This window comes from Chionomys nivalis, chromosome 24, assembly GCF_950005125.1.
Source record: "Chionomys nivalis chromosome 24, mChiNiv1.1, whole genome shotgun sequence".
NCBI lineage: Eukaryota > Metazoa > Chordata > Mammalia > Rodentia > Cricetidae > Chionomys > Chionomys nivalis.
In genome coordinates this window covers 25,819,963-25,844,767 of record NC_080109.1, presented here as the reverse complement: position 1 = coordinate 25,844,767, position 24,805 = coordinate 25,819,963, and the positions used below count along the sequence as shown (strand labels likewise).

The 24,805-nt window shown below is 38.7% G+C and overlaps 1 protein-coding gene across 1 annotated transcript in view; it reads right to left on the bottom strand.

The window, feature by feature from the left end:
- Slc7a11 (solute carrier family 7 member 11) overlaps positions 1–24,805 on the bottom strand; it is a 72,678-nt gene that overhangs the window by 36,615 nt on the left and 11,258 nt on the right. The window contains exons 4-6 of the mRNA XM_057757150.1: positions 19,871–19,996; positions 15,617–15,716; positions 8,776–8,820 (exon numbers count right to left, since the gene is read on the bottom strand). Of these exons, the coding sequence (XP_057613133.1) occupies positions 8,776–8,820; positions 15,617–15,716; positions 19,871–19,996 (271 nt within the window). The remainder of the gene's footprint in view (positions 1–8,775; positions 8,821–15,616; positions 15,717–19,870; positions 19,997–24,805) is intronic.

Below are 24,805 nucleotides of genomic sequence, written 5' to 3'. Positions count from 1 at the left end.
GACTTCTCTATATTCACTCATCTAAAAGTAGAACTAGAATATCATAGAGCTCAAAGCAACTTAGATATGAGCATGTCCTATTTTCCCAACTATAATGTCTAAAGAATGTCACCAAACAAGAGTCCTTTCCATTTATATTCTGAACACTTCCATGGCTAACCAAAGTCTCTTGCTTGGATACTTTTGAGTTATAAATTTTCTTTACAAATGAACTATCTCCTCTCAGCTCATTTGCCCTTCCAGTGGCAGAGAGAATAGAAGGATGAACCTTTCTCACTAAATAAAGAAGCATCCTCAGGCCTCCATTTGCGAAGAACACACATGGACACAGTGCTGATTCGTCTTGTTGTCTAAGTAGGTGATGCTCTTTATTTTAGGGCCGAGATAGAGTGGCGATTATGTTGCTCTGCCACCTTCAATGTCACTCTGTCTCACATAGCAATGGGACAAGTATAAAACAATGAAGCTGTTTTATTACAATCGAACACGCAAAAGAAGGTTGAAGAATGTCCCATCACTGCAAATCCATTGAAACTCTGGTGTCACAGAAGAAAACCCTCAGGGCTTGCCAATGAGTTAATATTTCTCAAGCACTACTTCCCATCGCCCCCAAAGACTTTCCTACCTACCAGTCTCATTGGCTGCTAGATAAAGTCCCAAGGTCTCACGATGGAAAGCGAATGCTTACTGCAGCCCAACACCCATCCTCCTACGCAGAGTGTCTTACACATTATTCTCTGAAACCAGTCACTCTTCTATAGTCTTGTGCATGCCAGTCACTGCCTCAGACACCTCCATTTCTCTCTTCTGCTTTTCACTTCCTCTTCTTCAGCAAAGATGCCTACTTAATTAGCACCGATGGACAAGGATCACTTCTGCCTTTTCTTCCCCCCACAGATTTGCAGTGTGTTAGAAAGACTCTGAGCTCTGGAGCTAGAAAAATGGGGATTACTACCCTAATCTTCTCACTGGCCAACTGCATGACCATAAGAATGCATGCCTCTCCTTTGAGCTCCAGCTTTCTTCCCTGCACAGGTCACATACCAAGCTATGAAAAAAAATTCATCTGAGTTACGAACCCTGCAACCCATCTATAAGCCAGATTAAAATGCTGTTTATATATTTAATAAAGAACTAATTTTTAAGCTAGGTATGGTAGCACATACCTGTTATCCCTAATCTTGGAAGGTGGAGGCAGGAGTATTGCCCTGAATTTAAGACCAACCTGGGCCACCAAGAGAATGCAAGATATAATGGAAGATACATATGTTTTTGAGACAGGTTTCATATATACACATATATATATTTGAATTATATAAAAATTCATAAGACTTTAGCTTGCATTCTCATGCAGTGTACTAGCTAGCTTCTCTACTGGAAAAAGTAAGAATAAAATGTTTAAAATAATTGGTATAGGCCCCTCAGATCAAGACCTTATTTCACAAATTTCATAAAAATATTTCTTAATAAGACAGTCAATCTAAAAATAGGTAACTATAGTCAAAATACAAGCAGTCCGCCCATTCTATCAGCATCATCAATCAAACGAGTGACAATAACTATCCAGATATGAGCACAACACATTTATCACAAAAAAAAAAAAAAAAAAGAATGTCTTCCAAGAAATTCCTTCTGACTGAGATGGGTGAGCCTGGTATCACCATCCCCTCAGCCTTCTAACTATAATAAGTAGATGATTTACTGATAGCACAGACAACATTCCAAGCTGATTATTAGGTCATGTAAGCAGAAAAGGCACCCCCTGTTCATGAAACAATTATGTTAATCCTTTAATTTTTTTCAGAGCTTATGCTTAAAAAGCATTCTAATCCTCTAAGAATATAGGTTTGGTTTGCGGCTGCTGTTTGTATACTACTTGTTGAGATCATTAACATTTTTGAATTTCACATGTTTCCCCACAACCCTGAGAAAAGCAAAATAGAGGATTATTACTTCCATATTACAGTGGCAAACAGAGGCTTACCAAGCAACGTGAGGTGTGTATGAGGTCAAACAGCCCATTCAGGCCAGACAGGGCTTGAATTTTGATTGTCTGAACCAGCACTATTTACAATGGCTCTATAGCAAATATAATTCATAAAAGTGAAGGAATTCCTCTTCCCCACTGGAAAATCTTAACCTCCTTTGGTTTCTTTCAAGTTTATCCTGGGATTAGGTTATAATTATGCCCATACAAACACAAGGTCGTTTCTTTTCCCGAGTAGAATGATAAATGGAGTCAGTGTTTGAACAACTGGAAGAAATTATCAAAATAGTTTTGAGGCATGATGTGTGTGTGAGGACATAATGACTTTCTTATGTCATGACCTGGAGACACAATGGCATATCTGGCCTCTGCCCATGAAAGGTTGTTCTATTCTAGTGAGACTCTTAAGCAGAAGTGGGCCAATGTGATTGTCTAAGCAGCAGCAGACCATAGGCTGGAGCTTACAGTTCTAAGAAGTTCTTCATGGATTACAACCCAGACCGTAAAACTTATTTCTGAAACACAGTTTGGGCACAGTTGCTCGACTGTCAAATACAGACATAGTAAAGAGTGGAGGTAGGTCATCTGCATAAATGAGATCATGGATGAGGGGAGTTGTGAACATGTGACCTCAAAGATGGGAGACACGTTAATGGCTGACTTGATACTTCCAAATATGGAGGGAATGTCCACATAGACTGTAGATGAAAACTGGAGTGGATATGTGACTGTCACTATATGTTAGTGTTCAGAGACTCTGGCTGCGGAACTCCAAGTGTGAGATAGTTTGTTCCTCACTTGGGTAATAGCTACTGCAGTCAAGACATAACAGCCACCCTACTTATATCGTTCAAACAATAATTTATCCAAACTAGAAACGGTTCTAAGTTACAAAGTGGCTGGGCAGCGCGCACGCACACACACACACGTAAAACAAAAAGGCATGAGTGTGGTGGGCCCAGAGCTTTCCCACCACACTCCCTAAACAGGGATGGATGGGTCTCTGTGACTTCACAGCCCTCCTGGGGTACATAATGAGCGTCCCACTCCCATAGCTACATAGTGAGACTCCCCAACTCTAACAATAGCAGATATTATTAAGGTAGACTGACTCTAAGCCAGCTCGCTTTGCTACGCCTGTCTGTCACTCTATCCACTCTACCAGTTGGGCTCTCTCACTTCCTCTAAAAGAAACAGAAATTGAGTAAAGATAAATTAACCACTGTTATTGATCCCAAAACATGACTTTTTTTTTCTCTTCTGGATGTCAAATATAAACTTCAATGAGATTAAAAATAGAACTCAGAAATGACTGAACTGAAAGGAAGTGAGAACATTCAAAAGCATTCCCCTTCAAAACTCTGCTTTTTGATGTGGTTGGAATCAAAAAAAAAAAAAAAAAAGACTGGGCCTCCCACAAAGTACTTGAAGGATTAATATCTGTTCTTTGATTATGCCATGAAAAATATAATAATATAATCCTATAATTTCTGCACCACTTGTTTGATGCTTAAGCATTATATGAACAAAGGGTCTTGGAGCCAAATGTAATTTTTATGCATATGTGAAGCTGAGAAATGCAGGTTTTGATCCCAAGGTACATCAGCCCCAAGCTACACTGGGAGAGGCTTCAGAGTTAGCAACACTTAATGAAGGTACAACCATCTCTTCTTCCACTGTGGTCACACGCTGGCCTCTCTCTGCCTCAGTGGCCCCAATGATGGCATTATCTTTCTATTATGAAACACATTGGAACTAGAGCTACCAAACTTTGTGTTTATTCCCAGAGAAGCACAATATGGAATTATTTTAATGTAGGTAATAGTTATTTTGAAACTGAAGGACAGCATTCTCCTGATTTAAGATAAATCTAACGATGCATATTGATATTAATAGAGAAAAAATTTCCTTTTTTCAAAGGGATGATCTTTTTGGACTTGAACATAAATTCAGATTTACAATTTGTATTACTTTTTAAGCTCATTACAATTTAAATTTTCTTGTATTTCCTATTTATCAGAACTGTAGTGTTGGGATAATTACCATCCATTTAAAAGTAGTAAACAAAGGTTCACAAGTAATTTGCCTCATTATGGGGTTGAATCCTTAAAATCCTCCATTCAGAAATTCAGTTTTTAAGAGATTCACTTGAAAAATATGTTTGTAGGTTAAATTGGTGCAATAATATGTTTTTCTATAAATTTATATTAAATGAGTCAGTTTTCTATAAAAACAGTTTAGAAATCCAAAGAACACCAAACATGAGGATATATAATAAAATTTGAATATATTATAGGATTATAAAATTACAGTATTTGGAATAAACAATTTCACAAACATTACCATAGCACATACACAGAAAACACGCTGCTATTTTCTAATGAGTTATAATCTTCTAATTGAGCACATGAAGAGGAAGACTTAGCTCATATAAGCCTGGAACCTAAAAATGCCAAAATAAAAGATAAAAAGAACTCCAAATTTATCTTCAGACTTTTCTTATGCAATTTATACAAAACATTAAGGTTTTTTTTTTCTTGCTTGCTTGTTTTGCTTTGTTAACTTAAATCAAATTAGTGGTTTTATATACCTTGAACTTACAGGTCATATAAAACATTATAATAAGAAATAAAGCAGTCGGTAAGAAATTAAGTGCCTATCTTAAAATTTTAAGAGCGTAACATCTGAACCAATTACAAACATCAAGATTGTTTGGGGGACCACTGTGGGCCAATCAAAGGGATTATTCTGCATCACTGATCTCAGACTACTTTTCCCAAAGCAAGTTGCTCTTCTAAGTTATCATTGGTACAAGAAGTGATGACTTTGAGGTACCAATTAATATAAATTGGGAGCGGGAGAGATATTAATTAAATGTGACACTCTGATTATTTAAACCTTCTATTTAAGTTGATCATTCAGAGCACGGTGATGGCTTGTTCTTCAAAAATGATGGATGGTATCAAGCTTTAGTGACTCCCTCTATATCTGTGGTTTCCAATACTTCAGAAGAGAGGGATAAATGATGTGAGAAGAACACGAGAACAAGTCTAATGGACAGACTGAGTAATCTCAGACCCCCAAGGTCAAAGCAAAGCAATCCATTTCTTAGCTTTCATCAACACAAGACATGATTTATCAATCGATGAACAGAATTTCAAACATTATACATCTAAATGATCTGTTCTTTGTACTGTGTAACTTTTTGAACAATGATAGATTGTGTGATATATTCCCTACAAAAGTAATGTCATGAGGCAAAACTCATTATATTCCCCAAAACCCATTTAAAAAACAAAAAGCGAATATGTCATCTGTCATTATTATTCCACATACCATATGGGGAGATCATATTTCCAAACTAGATTCCTTGGGGTTCTATGCCCTTCATAGTCCAAACATTACACATTAATGTCCTTGAAAATAGTATTCTTATTCTAACACATTTATTATGTGGAGTTGGTCAACGAGTTACAGATAATTACTAAAGACAGTATAAAACACCTCCTGATATTTCTTGTTTTGTTATAAAATTTAGTGGAGTTTGAGAGATGTCTCAGTTGGTCAAGTACCTGCCACTCAAGCCCGAGGATCTGAGTCAGATCCCAACATCTGTGTAGAATTCAGGCGTGGTGCTGCTGATGACAAATCACTGAGACAAATGTGCCCTCAAAGCTCACCAGCTAGTCAGGCTAGCCAACCTGAGCCCCAGGTTCAGTGAGAGACTCCGTCTCAGAAAAATGAGATGATGAGGGATTAGGGAAGACGTTCAGTAGGGCCCTCTGGTGTCCATGGGCACGCATACACTCATCTGCATATGCCCCCACACTAATCTTTATAGAGGAAGAAGTATTGTTAACAAGAAAAATGCTGTGAGAACATTTCTGAACCATAACATAATGTAAATGTAAGGATAAATACTATTGTCAAGCTGCTCTCTCCCTCGTTACAGCACTTAAGGACTGTTTCATGAGGCATGCCTAAGATGGCTCAGAAATGAGCTCACAGTGTCATGTCAGGTATCTGGGAGATGTCTCAAAATGAGATTATGAGAGAAGAGTAGTCAGTGACATCATGCACTCTTCATTGTACCTCCCTAGAACTGCATTGCTTGTTTTCACTGACTTAACTTAGTTATTGCCTTTTTCCCACTAGTTTGTGGAAGATCCGATTGCTCACATGGAGGAGGTAGTAAAAGGCCTATACCCTTGGCTGATGATTCATTGCACCAGCTGCCAGCAAGTTGCATGTCTCGGCACACCTGGACACATGCACCGGTGACTGATTAGGAAACACATTTATCTTGGCGCATCGCAAAGGAGATGCAACTGTAATTACTCTCCCTTGTAATGAAAGGCATTCTGGAACCTGTGTCCAGCTACAAAATAATAGAAAGTACTCTTTTGGAACAGATCCATATAATTGTGCCATCTGCTCTTGATACTTGGCTCTAAATATTTCCCAAATCATCCCGGTGTGCTAAAAATAAAATGCAGTTTGAAAAGACTTATTCTAACTGTTAAAATGGTCACACGAAGTCATTTTAAAACTGAACACTAACGAAAATGATCAAAACTCTGAGTTTTTTTGGCTGATAAATACAGAACATTTCATTAGCCTTGACTGTGTAGTTGGAAAATTTTGTGGATTTATTGTTTTTTAATTTAAAGAAAATGACTATTCTGGCTAAGTTTTTCAGAGTCCTCTCATTGAGAACTGACTTAACTAGGTATCCTGTGTCCTGTGCAAAAGAAGAAAAAGGAATCAAAGCTTTTGTTCTTCAACTTGTCTCATTATTATGACGCAAAAATTCTGGAGACTCTTAACCTGTACTAAGAAATCCCGTATATTAAGACCTTAAAGTGAGAAGCTATATTAGGGGACTAGAGAGATTTCATGGCAGTTAAAAGTTGTATCCGGATCTGGAAATGAGAGATGAAATATAGTTGAGGAAAAGGACTTCTTCACCCAAGAGCCACTCCAGGGCTATGTATCAGAAACACACAGCAGTATGAAGCACTTAAAGACAGATACCCATACATACACATACAATAGCAATATGTCCCTAGCAAACACATCTGTCTATATTGTCAAACAACTAAACCTAGAACATGAACTGTGTCCATAACACTGATACTGTGATCTAGAACATGTCTACAAATCATAACTTGCTATTTTTCATAATAAATATTCTCTTACATTAGATTTAGCATCAGTCTCTTTAAAATGTTTTAGCTTTAAATGCCGTACTAAGTCCGAGTTCTTTGTTTCACATAATCAGAATTCAATAAATACTGCTCATAAAATCTAATACAAGCTGTCCTTTCTCTGGGTTGCAACATACACACTAACGAGCCCACAAAACTAAAAGGACAGGCCCACCTATTAATCTCTATAATCCGTGTGCTTATAGTCACAAGGTAGCTTGCTTATCATCTCCAAGAAATGTAAGAACTTCCTCCTAGTAAATATTTACTCTACTTTTAATTTCAGTAACAAATATGAAAGTAGTCTTATAAATTGACCATATTTCTTAGTGAACTGGTCTTCTTCATGCTGCAATTACATATTGGTTTACATAGCAGTTGAATCACATACTATGAGGCATCATGTTAACTTCCATTGTGGGCCTGTGTGTTCTAAACTCTGATATTTCTGATACTTGGCCAAATGCAACCAGCTAACCATCTCCCAAGACACCCAGGGTCATAATTTGATTTCATCCTACTTTGAACGGTCAACCCGTAGGCAAACTCTCTGATTCCATCCTGTTCCACAATGGTATACTTCCTTACCACCGTACTTCTGTCCCTCTCTCCTCTTTTCCTCTTCTTCTCTCCTCCCACCCCCAACTCTGTTTATCTAGGGGCATTTACTTGAGACTCTTGATGAGCAACGTGTCCTAGAATGAAGCTAAGAACATCTCATTTTCTCTTTGCTAGCTAATACTCTGCTGGGGTGTCATTCACACCATCACACTTTTGTTTCCACACTTCCATTCATGGAGAACGCAGTAAAATGCTTGACGATAAGCCTCACTCATCCTGAAGGAGGCGCTTAGCACAATGATTAGTAGATAACCTATGCTGAATAAAAGCAAGATGAGTTAAATATCATTATATTTTATATTTTTAAATTTTCCTTCTTTAATTCAGAGATATATATTTTTCTATACAAAGCCCAATGTTTATTCACCAATCATGAAAATAATTTTGCAGCCTATTTTGACATGTTGTTTGATTAACATCAAACACCTATCATGTTTTAAGGAAGAAAAGGTAAAAAATGAATAAATGAAATCACTGAGCTCCCAGTTTTACCAGTTTTACAAGTTCCTAGACTATCTTTCAGTTACTTCACAAAGTTTCCATTCATCGTGTTATTCTCTCTAATTACATGGATATTTTTAAGGAACATGTAGAAGTAATCAACTCTTTTAATTCAAATTATACTTATAAAGAGCTCACATTAAATCATATGTATATGTTTACATAAAATAGGTTTTTTTAAAAATGCCTTTATTATTTGCTACATTCAGATTATTAGGCAATTTAGCATTGAATATTGTATATGATCATATATAATGTATTTATTAGTTAATATTGATATATATTTGTGGGAGGATAATTTATTGTGAAAATTTAGGTCAGTTTATCTAAAAGAACAATGACAGCAACAATGGTGAAATTAACCAATCCACACTGGGTTTCCTCCTCAAGCCTATGACTCAATTAGAAAACTCAAATTTTGTTGCTAACAAAAATCTTATAGTAAATGAAGTAACTTACTTTTCAGGATTTTCGACTTCTTCGGTAATAAAGTTGAGGTAAAACCTGCATTATAAGTAAAGAAATAACTATTAGCACATTTTGCCACCATAATCCAAAGACTCACATGTTAAACTTTTTAAAATCAAACCAAGAATCGTGAAAATTACATAGAAATGTATGCAAAAAGATGCAAATACAAAACCAGTCAGTACTCCTATAGAACACTTTCTACTAAAACGTGTAAGACACAATGATGACCGGGGAAAGGCTGTAATCTGTATGACACGCTTCACAGGATGGCTCAGAACAGCAGGACACAATCCCAGGAAAGGGCACCAAAGCTAGAAGATCAGGGCCAGCTGTGAACTAAGGTTGAGGAAGCATTTCCGGAGGAAGTTCCTCCTAAGCTGAACCTTCAAGAATGCACATCATTTACTCTACTGAAGTGTTATGAGGCCATTCCAGGCCAAGGTTGACCGGAAGCACGGAGTATACCATAATGATTATGCAAAGGGGAAGGAGGAATGCTATAGTATTCAGTCATACAAGTGTGTAAGAAAGCCTGAGGGGACAAATTAAGTATTAGGTGGCCTGTGCTTCCTATAAATCTAAATTTAGAGTTAGAAACAAGAGGGTCCAAATTATACGAGAGCAGACTTGTAAGGAACTGCTATTGGCTTCCTACACAGAGCACAGCATACAAATTAGTGACCAAAATTTCTAGAAATGATAGTGTATTATACTCCTCAAATTTTCTCGAAGAGAAAATTCCAAATACTCTACCACATAAAATTAAAAACAATATTTTGTAATTGAAATGTTAATTACTTTAATTATTTCATGTTCCATTCCTAAACCATAACCTAATTTCTTTGTACCTCAGTACTGCATACTATTTGCCAATTTATAATTCTAAATTAAAAGAAGAAGATTAAACCTTCCATTCATACTTCTTCCTTTAGAGCCACTGCTAGTGTTTGCCCTATATAACTAGATTCATAAGCCTATAGAGGGAGGTCAGTCTCCCGTCTGTTCAGGTAGTTAATTGTGGATACATTGTTACTTACTACACTGTCCATCAAGAAAAAAAAAGCAGAGAATTTTGAACATTTCCTAGGTTCACAGTACTTTTCTTGGAAATACATGTGAAAAGAAACATTTTACGCACAAAATATTTTGTTTTCATTGTCAATGGGATCTCAAACTCTTACCCTAATGCTGGGGCCTGAGAAATTCTGACTGCTTTCTTCACAGTGAGTTTCTACCAGCTTACACAGATGTAGCTAATGCTGTCCATCCTTGATTTCATTTTCCAACTAAAAGGGACTGCTGGAGGCCCTTTAAGCCCTACTAAGTTCTTCCTAAGCTTCCTCAAAACAACATTGAAGGAAATTAAGAATCCTCATGAGAACATTTGAACGAAACAACAGAAACTTGCTATATCTGCTTTCCATAAGCTCAGAGAACTCTTACAGAATAAAAGTCATGCATTCTACGGTCATTAGATGATGTGGGATTCCCCTCTGTATGCTGTGAATACCATTGGTTAATAAAGAAGCTCTCTTAGGCCTCTGCAGAGAATAAAGTTAGGTGGGGAAAACTAAACTGGATGCTGGGAGAAAGAAGGAGGAGGTAGGGAGACAGCCATGTAGCCCTGCAGGAAATAGATGCCTGAATTTTACCCTTTAAGTGGAAGCCATGTGGCAATACACAGATTAATAGAAATGGGTTAAATTAATATGTAAGTGTTAGCCAATAAGAACCTAGGGCTAATGGGCCAAGCAGTGATTTAAATAATATAGTTTCTGTGTGATTATTTTAGGTCTGAGCTGCCGAGCAGCCGGAACCAACAAGCGGCCTCTGCCACAACAACACTTAGATGCTAAAATAGCCTCTTGCATGACTCACGGGATTACAGGTTTGAAAGTCAAATTCTCTTCTCTCTAAAAACACCTAGAATATTAGCCCATCGCCTGTTACATGCTTAAAGCACCTCGCAGAGTACAAGAAAGATGAGGAAGTGGGTTTTGTTCCACACTTGCAACAATCCTATCTGAATTCACTAGTCAGTTGATGTTCAAGAATAAGATGGGCTACAGCTTTAATGACAGCTTCAACAGATCAGTATTAAAAATACATTGACTGAAGAAAAGGTAGTAATAAGGGTGATATAAAAGGATACACATACACACATATAAAACTAATGATACATTTTAACAACTAGAAAGTTAAATTTCTAGGAACAGCAGAGTGCACATGTAGCAGAATGCATGCAACATTGTTAGTATACGAAAGGGACAGTCAGTGAGATCCTTACTATGTGCACGCTCCATCTTTCCCCATGTAATGCAAGACTGGCTAGAAGAATTATTAGTGTGGATGAGCTACTATTCCTGCATTGAGTGTAGCAGAGATAGTGCTGTGGAATGTGCTGTTTGAGACAGATTTGACAAGTGCATTATAAGCCTGAGGCAACAGGAAGTAAGGGAAACAAATGCAAATCAATAAGCAAATATATAAATAACACCCAAAACTGAACAAATCACATGAATTAAGGAATAGAGCCAGGTTTTGCATGTCAGAGATAGCCAGTTGCTTATTAATAGTTAATGAACTGTCCCCCCCCGCCCCCCCGCCCCCCGTAACCTTAAGACAAGAAGAGGACTATTTGTGAAAAAGAATGTGACTTCAAATATTTTTCCATGACTCTAGGGAACAGAGAAAAGGAAAGTGGTTGGGTGTAGGGAAGAGGAGGACAGCAGATCGCTTGAGTGCAGGGGTCCACGCACTGTGGGATGTATACCTTGACATCTGTCTGCTCGCAGTATGGGATGAGGACCACAGAAGTCCATTTCCCCTGGTTTACGTTTCAAGGCCCTGGAGAATACTTACAAAGTCTATTTTCCCGGGGTTTCTAGGACTGGGCACAAACTACACAGTTGACCCTGCACTGCAGCACCCAGCCTTGTACATGACTCTTTAAGGAAGCAGATTCTCGAGGTGAGATCTGATACAAAGGCATACAATAACCGTGCCCTGTGCTTCAGGGAGACTAAATCCATTGAGGATCTGATTAAAGAAGGCAACAAAAGACACTGAAAACCAATTTTCTATCACACGGTGAAAAGAGAGGAGAAAAATCTCACCACGCTGGGCTTAGCTTTGGACCCAGATACAGGATTGAAATTGGTTGGCTTCCCCAAGGCCACAGGCGGACTGGCAGATGTATTTCTCTGAATACGGACATTGGCAATAATGTGAAAGTTGTTCTGACCTGACTCCGTGACCTGACTGAGTTAATGATTTCTTTTCCCCTAATCATGTTTCAGTGACGGGATTTTTTTTTATCATTCTGGATAGGTTTTGTGCTCCTTAGATCCAAAACTTTATTCCGCTCATGGTCCCCAAGGGTTGGTGGTATCATTTTCCTATTCAGTCTAACAGCTGGAGGTGACTGCTCTTAGTGCAAGGTATCCAGGACAACAGAGGGCTAGCATGCTGCCCGTCCAAACAGGTAGCAGCCTGACTTGCAACTCCTGACTATAACTGCTTTGCTTCTGTCTCACTACAAAGCCTCCATATTGGGTTTGTTTCTCTTTCTTTCTTTCTTTCTTTCTTTCTTTCTTTCTTTCTTTCTTTCTTTCTTTCTTTCTTTCCTTCCTTCCTTCCTTCCTTCCTTCCTTCCTTCCTTTCTTTCTTTCTTTCTTTCTTTCTTTCTTTCTTTCTTTCTTTTTTCTTCCCTTAGTCAAATATTGTTCTACAGCAATGCAGGGAGTGGTAGCCATTTGCAGTTCTAATTGATAAGTGTGCAAGCCAGTTTTGCAATCATATGTCAAAAGATGGAGAAATTCACTGGGTAGCAGTGGTGCACACCTTTAATCCCAGCACTAGGGAGGCAGAGGCAAGCAGATCTCTTGTGAGTTTGAGGTTAGCCTGGTCTACAGAGTGAGTTCTAGGACAGCCAAGCCTAGCAACACTGAGAAACCCTGTATAGAAAAACCAAAATAAATAAATAAATAAATAAATAAATAAATAAATAAATAAGATGTAGAAATTCTGATAGCAAAAATGTTCTTTTCCTATGTCTTTGCAAAGACAATGCTCCTGTCTTTGAGACCCATTTCAGACCCCACTTTGATCCATTTACATGGAAATAACATCTGTACCTCTGGAGTGTCAAACCCACAGACTCTTTCTTTTTCTGCTTCTGTTTTCTGAGACTGAGGGCCATAGATTAATAACCAGATCATTCCCCCTCTTCACAAAGCACGATTAAGCCATTACAACAACCTATAAAGCTAAATCGTTCCCTGTCATCTCTGGCTAAGCTACTTGAATCACATAACCTCTCATTTACAATTCTAGACTTACTTTCCAATACTGTGACTGAACCCTCAAGAACACACACACACACACACGCACACACCCACAATTGATGGTTCTTGGCTCGTCAAGCTTGGGTGAAGGCACAAGAATTATTCAGGGGGACAAAGTATAAATCAAATTTTCTGTAAGCCTCCATCATAGGTGAAAACAGTGGCGCTTTGGACTTGGCATCAGTAAAATACAATATTAATAAGATAAGTCAAGATGAAAAGACTCTTTTTTTTTCCAGAGAAAAATCAACAGCCCCTCAAAAACCTCAGAAGTGGAGAAAATTGGCGGTACATGAAGCAGGTGACCTGAATATTCAGTGCCGGGTGGTGGTGGAGTGAGGGTAAAAATGTTTTAATATTCTGTGGGAACAGATGCATGGTGCTCACAGGCAAAAGAAACTCCATTCAACAGAATTAATCAAATCTGCCTTGTGAAGATCACCACATCCCACATTCTTGACAGAGTACAACAGGCTCCCAGCACCCAGCTGGAGCTGAAAGCTCTTGTTCCCTCCCCTACTTTGCTCTGGGGCTCCCAGGGACCCTCACTGTGGTTTGGCTGCTGCCCCAGGGCATGGAGCCCTGAACCAGGCTCAAAAGACATAGAAGAGTTGATTTTGCTTCTAACACTGTGATCACACTCGGTTCTTTTCTCTGCTTAGCACCACATTGTGCTTTGAACAAAAGTGAAAAGACTTCAAAACCACTGGGATTCAAAACTAAAGCATGCACACAATGGCTGCAAAAATCTTCTTCGGGTATACAAACAGTTTACACTGATCTTCTTATGCTATAACCTAACAACCTTCAAACACATTTCGCTTCAAAGCTATGCTAACGCTATGGAGCTACACTCTGCTGATTGTCTTCTAATGCCATATTTTCACAATCTCTGAGATTAATAGAGTACATATGCTATTTATTTTGGAATGCATTGGTATATTCCCTGAAAGGTAAGATACAAAAAAAAATAATAATAAAGGAGGCAGAAAAAAAAGAGAAGATTGTATTCATGTTAGATACATATTTACATAATTTACATAATTTTTGAGATAGCGAAGTTTCTTCATAGTATGTTTAAGTTCAGAGAGTGTTATCACATCTTTAACTACCTGTTTTATAAATATGGAAAAAAGAACTATTACAATTATTTACTCCAAAACTATGAAAATTAATCTTCCTGCAATGATTCTAGTGTTTTGACAATATTGTTGTACCTAGTGGGGTTTCTGGAAATAGTCATTTTAACTAAAGCTTTCAAGGTCAATAAAATTTAGTTGCAGGAGGTTCCTTTTGGATATTTGGTCACTGTGACTCATGGAACTCAACAGAACACTGCTGCCCCAGGGTGGGGGAATCACAACAGACAGGTGTGAAGGACGTAAGCACATCCATGGCAACATGGTGCCAAGCATCTCTGCTACCTGTTTGTGTTTTCAGCTATTGGAAACATTGTAATGAAATGTGTCTGGGCCCTTGAACATGCCGCATATTTGACCAGCTGACTTCATTATTGTGATTTCTCCTTCCCTGTCTTTATCATATGAACCATTTTGATCTTCTGAGACAATCTCATCTCTACATCTGAATTGTTTCTTCCTTGTGATAGGATAGACAAAAAAAAAAATCATTAACCGCTGTCTATAAATATCCTTGGTGCGCTTGCACCAAAGCCTTTTGACAGGGCAGGTACTAACCCTGAGTTTCTCATGGCACTATCTCATCCTCACTGATGAATAATTAGAAGTAATGCATACTGGCTGCTAAAACCCAGCATCTGTTTGTTCGTTTTTCTGCCACTGAACTAAATCTAATAGCAACCTTGACTGTCTGGGGTCTCATAAAATGACACTGTAAGTTAAAGGCTCTGCCACACTGAAGGAAATTGGAAGGACTGCTGAAGAAGGATCTCTTTCTAGTATCCTCCCACCTTTTCTTCATGCTTCTCTATCTTCCCTCCCAGAGTAAACTGCAGAAGCTAGAATCTGTGTTCCCTAAATGCTCATAGAAACTAGAACCTCTCTCTGCAAAGCCAATGGTAAAACCTAGAACTCCATCTCTCGCTTGCTCCTGACTTTCTGCAGAAAGCAGCTGCACAGTTCTCTGTTCCACCTTGTCTCATAACACATCTTAAGAGTCTTGGTTGAGAAAGGAAATGTTATACAAAGAAGTCAAAGAGAATCTAAACAAACACGCCTCACTCTCCCTCCAGTTTGTTTCCATTGTATTATATCCTTTGCTCATAAAAAAATATTTTTCCTGACCTTTTAGTTCTTCACTTGTGAGAATTCCATGTTATTTGAAACTTCGACTAAATAATCACTGTGCCCATGATATAATGAAAACCTAATTGGGAGGAAATGTCTGATGGTTTCATCACTCGTCACTAGGGTCAAAGCTGACACTCCTATGATAACAGACAGATTAACAAGAGAAAAGACAAATGAAATAATTTAATAAAGTATCTGGAGATATCAACTTACCAACCAGCATATGCATACATCCCATAATAAAAAGCCAAGGGCAACCCCATTAGATTTGTATCTCTTCCTGAAAATGCATTTTCAAAGTGCTGTGTGTGCCCTGGAATTAGAATACAAGGATTTTTAGAACTTTGCAAAGAATTGGTTATTATTTATTACAATCCTATACACAGTTGGGAGATGAGCTACCCGTTCTAACTCTCTGGCAATGACCAACTCTATCTATTAATACCGCACTCAAGGTAGAACAGAAATCTCAAACACACATTTGTTGCACGTGACCAACTGGATTTAATGGGGCACTTAAAATAAGTAACTCCATTTCCCTTGCTTGAGTGTCCTCTGTTTTAACCATGACAGTTGACTAAAGCATCTTCCATTAAATTGAAGTTTTAAGGATTTGGCAAAATTCTTAGAAGATAACAATGTGTCGTGGTAGAGGATGAGAAGAAATCTTGAGTAAGCAGGCATCAAGAAATGCCTGCACTGTCTCCTACATCACATCATTTAGCATCCAGCCTTTATCCCTATAGTGTGTTTATTCGGCACACCTGCCTTCTAAATCAGGGAATGCTGCAGACAAAATCCACCATCCAAACCAACAAAGCTTATTCATATAAAGGTTCCCTGCAGCATAGCCCTTCCCAGTCACATAAGAGTATCTGTTCCCAGCAGCATAGTATAACTAACTGTGATAAACCATTCTACCCAAAGGGCTTTCTTTATAGAAATAACTTATTGATATTGTTTTGGTCCATGCCACCATTTTCTTCTAGAAAAATGAATAAGAAACTATACCAAACCCCAAACGAAGTTTTACCAATTTTGGCATCAACATGTAGACTTTCTCCCCCTATTTTGTGAACAGTGAGTACCTTTTTCTTTAAATCTTTGGGTAGTTTCAGAGATTACAAAATCAGATTTGGGTTAGTAAGTACAGATTCAAAATTAGTACCAAAAAGTATCTGTGGCATCCAGCACCTCCAAAGAAAAACAGCAAATGGTATTATTTAGATAGTAAATGATCCTGCTTAAAAATTGACTTTTAATAAGTACCAAAAGGGGGACATGAGGGCAGAAGGTGGACGGTATATATACAACACTCTCTTGTAAGTCACATCATGAGACCGAGAATTCATAGTGACAGAATGTGAGTATGGGGGCCAAGATGAACAAGTTTGTGTGACATGAAGAGTGATATTTTTCTCAAAGCAACCAACTTCTAAATGTAATTTTATGAAAACTTGACAGGGTAAATCAGAAATGCCCACTTTACTGAAATATTTCCGTGCCTTAATAGAAGGAAATTATACACACTGAGTGAGATTCAGAGGAAGAAAAACAAACATCTATTGGGACTTAAGAAGTTGCTCAGCTCCTAAAAGCTTGTGCTACTCTTGTAGAGGATCTGAGTGCCAAGCATCTACAACAGGTGGCCACAGTCACCTGCTGCTCTGGCTTCAGGACCTCTGATGACCTCGTCTGGCCTTTGCAGGCACTTGTGCTCATGAGCACATGACCATTTGTAGACACACAAACATGTACACACACACACAAAATTACAAATAAAATATTTTTTAAAAGAAAGAAACATCTGTTGGGTATTCGTTTATGGTCTGTGGTCTCCTTAGCCTAAGAAGAGAATATTTTTCAGAGTTTGGCAATTAGTAATTAATGAGAGGAAAGATCTAAACTGTAAAGACTGGGCCACTGTTCGAATGAGCCTCTTCGAGAGTTTTGCAACCAGGCACATTGTTTCTGAACTTCGGGAATGTTTTGGATGCAAAACACAGGCCTTGGGAAAATGAAAGCAGCATTCAAAGGGAAGCTCCAGACCTCGTAAGTGAATGCACAGGCTACTTTCAGAATCTGGTTCGAGTAGAAATAAATACAGCACATTTATCAGTGATCTTTTTCTTCTGGGGGTCTCAGAAGTGTGGAAAAAATAAATGACTGGGATACAAATTCTAAAATCTCAAGTTCATAAAATTTCGTAGTAATAAGGAAAATAAGTAATGTCTGGTCTCCAAAGTCCTAAAATATGCTTCAATGCAGTAACATCCTGGGGGAATTTCTCTCATGTGGCAGAAGCAAGAATTAGGGTGGGCCTAAGTTCTGTCTTGTAACAGACAGGAAAGACTCGGGAGTTTCATCTGGCCTCTGTACTCAAGGAAATGGCAATGCCCCACTTTTGACACATACATAAATGAGGGGTCAGAACCAACTGCACAGTATCATTTTTATCATTTATACCTATCATTTCTGGCATTCCACCAAAAAGGAAAACCCAGAAAACAGCCGTATGTAGAAGGCCTAGGGACTCTTCCTTCGTCTGCTTTCCAGAATCTGAAAGGCTCTCTACAGAAGACTGGAAAGTCAGCTCAGGAGATGAAAGCACCGAGAGCGTGGGCCATTTTGCCTCCATTCATAGTGGTTGTGAGCCGGCCAGCTCCACAGAGACTGTGGAGAACTGGGACCATGAGCCCACATCTTCTCCCACACCGGCCCTGCTGTTCAAATGATTCATTGTGTTTACTCTGGGGCTGAAGTTTTGGGATTCAATGAAAGCATTTTCCTGGCAGGATTCTGAGATCGCCCACCAGGCTGGTTAAATGGACAAGAACAGTTCCCTCTCCCAGCTAGAGTGAGCAAGTTCTCGGTGTTCGGTGCCTCTACCAATGGCAATGATTTTGCTGAACTTTGCCGCTTCCTTGTGTGTTATGGCAATTCCTCCTGCAGGGTCATTAAATTTCTCTATAACGTCCTTTCCTTGGAACTGACAATGTCAATGTAGACAATACTTAACATGCCCACATGATACATCACCTCTTTCCCATTGATTTGCTCTAATTATTTCTTGCTATTTACTGATGCAAATTCAGGCCCTTTTTATCTTCCAGCCATTTCCACCAAATCTAAGCAAATACCATCATTACTAGGCCAACCCTAACTCCGTGATAGCGTTCCTCAAATTCTTATCTTATTAAGTAGGAAGTTCCGTGACAAATCTAGAAGTTGCCTCATTTCTTCAGAAATACAAATTTACAGAGAAAATAATGTAACAATAAGAACTAAGTTTTGTTTCCATCAGTTGCATGAAGGTTCTATGGTGATATTTACAATATTCATCAGTCTGAAAACAGGGCAAGGCCAGGTCCGGCACTCTCTACTCTACTGCTTAGGGTCTTAGCTGGGGTCATCCTTTAGATTCCTGGGAATTTCTCTAGTGCCAGGTTTCTTGCTAGCCCCATAATGGCTCCCTCAGTCAAAATATCTCTTTCCTTGCTCTCATCTCTGTTCTTCCTCCATCTCTACTATCCTGTTCCCTCAAGTTCTCCTCCCCGATTCCCTTCTCCCCTTGTCTTTCTTTTCCACCCTCCTTACTCCTCCCACGCCATGCTCCCAGGATTTATCCCTACTGCTTAGACTGGTTGTTTTGGGAACCTGTTCTCTTTGCATGGATACCTTGCTCAGCCTAGATATAGTAGGGAGGGCCTTGGACCTTTCCCAAAGCAATGTGCCTTACCCTCTCTGAGGAGTGGATGGGGGTGGATAAGTGGAGAGAATGGGAAGAGGGGAGGGAGTGGGAACTGGAAATGAAATGTAAAATGAAAAAAGAGATAGTTTGTTTTCTTTTTAAAAAGTAAGTAAATAAATAAATAAATTTTTACAAAAAAACCTAAGTTTTGCAACTCTTTTTTTTTTGTCACATAGGATCTTGTTTTTAGGGATGTCAGTCCTAAGCCTCACTGCTCTTCTGTGGACACTCATCTCAGAGCAAGGAAATACAAATGAGAAAATAATTATTGGTCATCTTCCATCATTTTCCAGAAATATATTTATCTTTCATATTTGTTGCTATTTTTGCAAAGTTCTACAATGCAAACAAAGGGTATGTTGATCTGCACTTAAAGCGATAAAGCAAATTCTTTTTTTTCCGTGTTTTTTGGAGGAGGGAGGTGGGTTTTTTTTTCTCTCTGGGTTTTTGCTCTAAGCAATTTTAATTTATACCAAAAGAATTCTCCAACCCCTTATTTTTGTGGCTTGGTCTACTCTTAATCCTCTGGCTGCCATTCGGCTATAAATACTAACTTACCCTCCATGCAGCCTTTCAAATCAATTAGTTGACAGTACAGAGTTTAAGTTCCACAAGAGAAGACTAATTAAGGATTCTGCTAGACAAGTGAAAGCCAGTGTTGGAAGAGACCAGAAGCAGAGACGCAGTTTAAAACGCATTTACTTTTCAGTCCATACCTTTAATTAGCTGTATCACTCCAGGGACTATAATTATCAGAATCGCTGTGAGCTTGCAAAAGGTTAGGAAAATCTGGATCCGGGCGCTCCAGCTGACACTCATGCTATTTAGGACCATCACCACAGCTGCAAACAAATGGACAACGTCACAAAAGGCAAACACCCATGAGCACATCCATGTCTCAGGTCCTTGACAGTAGAAATGTGATCTATAAGCCTGGAGTGCTGGCATGAACTACCAGAACCTAGGAAGCTCAGAATCGCAGGCTCTGCACCAGATCTAGTCTCACCTCTATTAAAACTGTTCCTTGATATACATTCAAGCCTGAAAACTTTAGATAAAACCCCTGAACAGTCAGAGAACCTGTTTTGTTTTTTCGCACTTTGATAAGAATAAACATACATTGTCGTGTGATAACAATAAAGTAATGAAGAATAAAATACTGTCATCCTAGAGTTACCCCATGCATCATGGTAGCATTGAATTTCATCCTGAAGTCATCCAGTGGGCCCTGAGAGGGTTGAATTTCATCCTGAGTCTTCCATCAGGTCATGATAATGCTGAATTTGACTCAGGAAAGGGTAAGAAGTGCTATGTATCAGGTCTTGTTCTTCAACTTCAGGACCAGCCCTACCAGAACTCCTGTTGAACTTCCTCCCTGCTTTCCAAATGGATAATGAGGGGTGAACGCTAACGACCCTACAAGTGTTGACTATTTGATCAAAAAATTTGGGGGGATTTTTTTCAACGTAGGATGCACAGTGGGTCTGAAGCCAGGAGACTTCCTTCTTATTAATGATAATGTTGACAATTTCCCAAGAAGCCACTCCTATCCACATAAAGGACAGAACAGTGGCTGTTCATTCAGACACTGCCAGCAATCAGCTCTATCCCTGGCCTTGGTAGATAGCTAATATATTTTTGTTGTATGAATAAATGAATGAATGAGTAAACTGGGTTATCAAAAATGTTAAGGAACAGTTTTAACAGTGATGTTCTAGATTTTCCTTTTCTTATCTGATGGAAAGTCTAGGGCTACTCTACACAGTGAATTTCAACTTTATGTTCTTGCAAAAAAAGGTAGTAGGCACAGTGCAGCCAAAAGCAGTTGGCAGGTATTTCATTCTGGACACATATGGTTTTCATCAATAAACCTTTTTTCTTTTTCTTTTTTTGTAAAGATATATTCTCCCTTAGCAAAGATTTTAAAAATGTATAAAATTATTTCTCAGGAATTTAAAAATAAAATACTAGCAAAATCCTTACCATTCAAATTGGAATGTGTACAGTCAGGAGTCGTTAGCATGCTTCCCTTATATAATATAATCATTTCCTCAGTTCCCTAATTAGGAATTGCTGCAGTGTTGGCAATACACAATAACTAATAGGAAAATTAAAACAATCTATACCCAAATAGAACCTAATTAATGTACATTCTTTCAATGGTTTTGGGCAGCTATCTAAAATCAGTATCCAATTATTAATGTATTACATGCAAAGATGTTTATAGCAGTTACTGACCCACAGACTAGGGTAAAGAGCCATTGATGTGTGCACGGGGAGATGACAAAGTCAGAGACAGGAAAACAGGATGTCTGAGGATTATTTATAAAATAATATCAAGTATCTAAAGATGACAAACCATCAAAAATTTTCAAACTTGAAATTTAGTTTACAGCAACATTTCAACAAATTTTGTGAAGAAACGAATGAGCAAACTATGTACATAAATGTGTATACACAACCAAAACTAAGAGGTAATGGGGCGGTGAGGTAAAAGAAACAGGAACAGACTTTCACTAGGAAATGGCTCACATGGTATAGGCTGATTGCTACCACACTATACATACTTAAATAATACAATTTGTTTTGCAAAATATACCCCAGAGTAAGGGTAGACATTTTAATGAGTAAATGAAGCGGTGAGTTAAGTCTTATTGAGGAAAAGACAAATTCAGGGGGCTCAGAAGAGTGGAATAGGGTGCAATAATGGAGTATTTCAAAGTAATAATGATGGCAAATGGTCAAAAGGGCCTGAGGTAGGGGGCATCATAATTAAGCTATTTTTGAAGCTGAATATATAAGGAAATAAATAGATCCACTGTCAGTGACCAAAGGCATTATTTTATCGGGAATGATTAAAAATAAAATAATTTATCTGTCTCTAATACGTACAGAGAAGTGACATATCAAAAATAATGAAAGGTAACCCTGCTTTTTTCATATTGGATGAGTATCTATTTCCTTATGTCAAACCTTGTGATATTATCATGAGAATGATAATTTCTTTTTAATTAAAGAGGTCCAACTTTGACATGAAGGTGGAAAAAAAAAAAAACTTGTCCTTGATTGTCCTCAGCAACAAAGGAGTCCTGTGCTTGCCTTTCTCAGGTGGTGCTAAGTAGAAAAGGGGCCCTGGGAGAGGGAGGAAAGGGGAAAAAGAGGGAAATAAAGACGTGGACACAACTGAGCAAGAAGAAATATTCTTATTTGAAGAACACCTGATCACATGCACATTTGGGAAAAGAAGGTCCGCTGCCTCTTTAATGCTAGGTGTTCATTGAAATAGGAAAACCAATGAGGATGGGGATATTATTTTCTATTTTCTAAACTTTCCCCAGACAAATGGAAGACACAAATCAATCACCAGGAATTGATCCTTTCACCTTGCTTCCTTCCCCTTAGCTGAGGAAAGAATTCTTAGTAAGACTGAGGTCCCTCAAGCTTTCCTCCAAGGTCAGTTTTATCTGAGCAGCTAACATTGTACTCATCGGTAGCTACATCATCTTCCAGGCAGTGCCCCTCAATGACCTGGAGGTACAGTCTAGTAAGTGACAAGGCCACCTGTGGGGCAGCCAGAAGAGGCTCTCGGCTGCTATAACCACTACTTCATCCTGTGTCTACAACAGCAGGATTTAAGGCTGCATGCGCTATGTATCCAACAGTACTGAATAGGGATTTGGGATTCAGTAAACACAGGAGTGGTCTGAGTTTCTGATGTTAACCATATCTGCCTCTTAAATGCACACCATCTACGCATATTGTATAAGAAAAGAAGTGTGAGCCAATACTCTGGCCTGGGTTTTACTCCCTTTAAGTAACAGCTAATTTCACACATGAGGAAATTTGAGGGGGCTTATTTCAGATTTTTACCAAAATGAAAATTCAGCAAGCAACACACGGCCGTTATTTACTTATTTATGATGCAGGTTCCTAGAAATCAAAATGTGGCAGAAAAAGCTATATCCATAAATCCTAGAGATAAGGAACCCATTTTTGAAAGGAGTTGTATTTAAAAAGGATGCTTAGGGAAATCATAGGGGCTGACGCCCCGATTGAAGGACTAGCAAGTATTTCTTCCTGCACACTCCATCACTTGCCTCTGTCTTTCATTTTGAAAAGAGAGGTTACAGATTGTTGTCTCTCAAAGCCATATTCTTTTGGGCTTCCGCCTTTGGAGTACTCCGTGCTAAACTGCTAACACGTACAGATGCTATATATGAATGCTACATGATGAGATGAAGTGGGTGCCTCCACTGTTTCCTGCAGCAGCTGCTGGGTTCCTTTATCTCTCAGCATCCATTTCCCGGATGCACGGATCTCAGAAAGTACCTTTAGACGGCAGAGGGCCAACTCTGTATCTATGATCTCACTGTTGGGAATAAACAGAGCCAGCACCACAGAAAAGTAAACAAGTATCTTTTATCAGAGATGGTGCAAAGACTTCCACAGGTAGTGTTTGTCAATGCTCACATTTCTACGACATGGCTGTGAGTATCGGTCGTGTATTTCATATGAGCAGGTGAAACTCCGGCTTCTGTTTAATTTGCTTCTCTGCATAAATAGGCAGTACGTGTTAAGATAAGATTAGAAGGCAGGTCGGCAAACTCCCGAGCTCAAGCCTGTACGACGAGCTCACAGGTGACACAATGAGGAAATTGCTCAGAAGATATCTGTGAGCTCACTGATACAACCAGTTTTGTTTTTTTTTTTGTTTTGTTTTGTTTTGTTTTTTACAACTTCTGCCTCTTTCTCATGGTTCTCTGGGAGGGTTCCTGTCTGTCTTAGGATCTCAGGGCACTTTGCGTCCACACTTTGCATATCATCCTCCTGAAAGATATGGCTGCTGTTCCTTAGTATATGTATATCTTGCTGTGCATATCTACCGAAAGGTCAGCTGTATTGGGTTGTAATTTAGCTCATGGAGAAAATGCGCAAGGATACCTAGTCTTCAGATTTAAAGAGATCCACAGACACACACTGTGACTGAATTGTCAACACAGGCTAGTCATATATTTTCAATATAATTTGAAGGTGCCAGGAAAACAGAAATAATCATAACGTATTTGTAGCATTGGCTGGTTAGATTGTGTCTTTCTCTGTGTGTACATGTCCTCGTGTGTTCGCGTGAGTGTGACCACGAGGTATGCACATGCATATATACATTAAGAGGTCAGAGACAGATGTTGACCTAGCTCTCCACTCTGTTTTGGAGATAGGATCTCTCATTGAAGTGGAGCTCACTGATTTAGCCCTGGAAGATGTTCAGTCTCTTAATTCTTCAGTCCCGGAATTACAGGCTGGGGATGAAATTCAGCTCTTCATGTTTGCTTAGCAGGCATTTTACCTACTGAACCATCTACTCGGCCCTTACCTATGCATTACAATGACAGATAAATGCCATTTTCTTGCCCATCCCAATTACGTTCACAAGGTTTAAGCTATACATCATGACTCTTATCTATACATGAAGCAAACAAGCAAAGGATAGGAGACTTAGAGATTTGTTAGGGTAGACGTGAGTACAACTCACAGCATAAGAAGAAAGTGGTGCTGTGATATTATTCCACATGACAATATGCTTCTTTAGGGTCCAGCTTTAGCAACCAGAGCGATGGGCTCAATATTTTAAATAAACATGCCTGTTCCTTCAG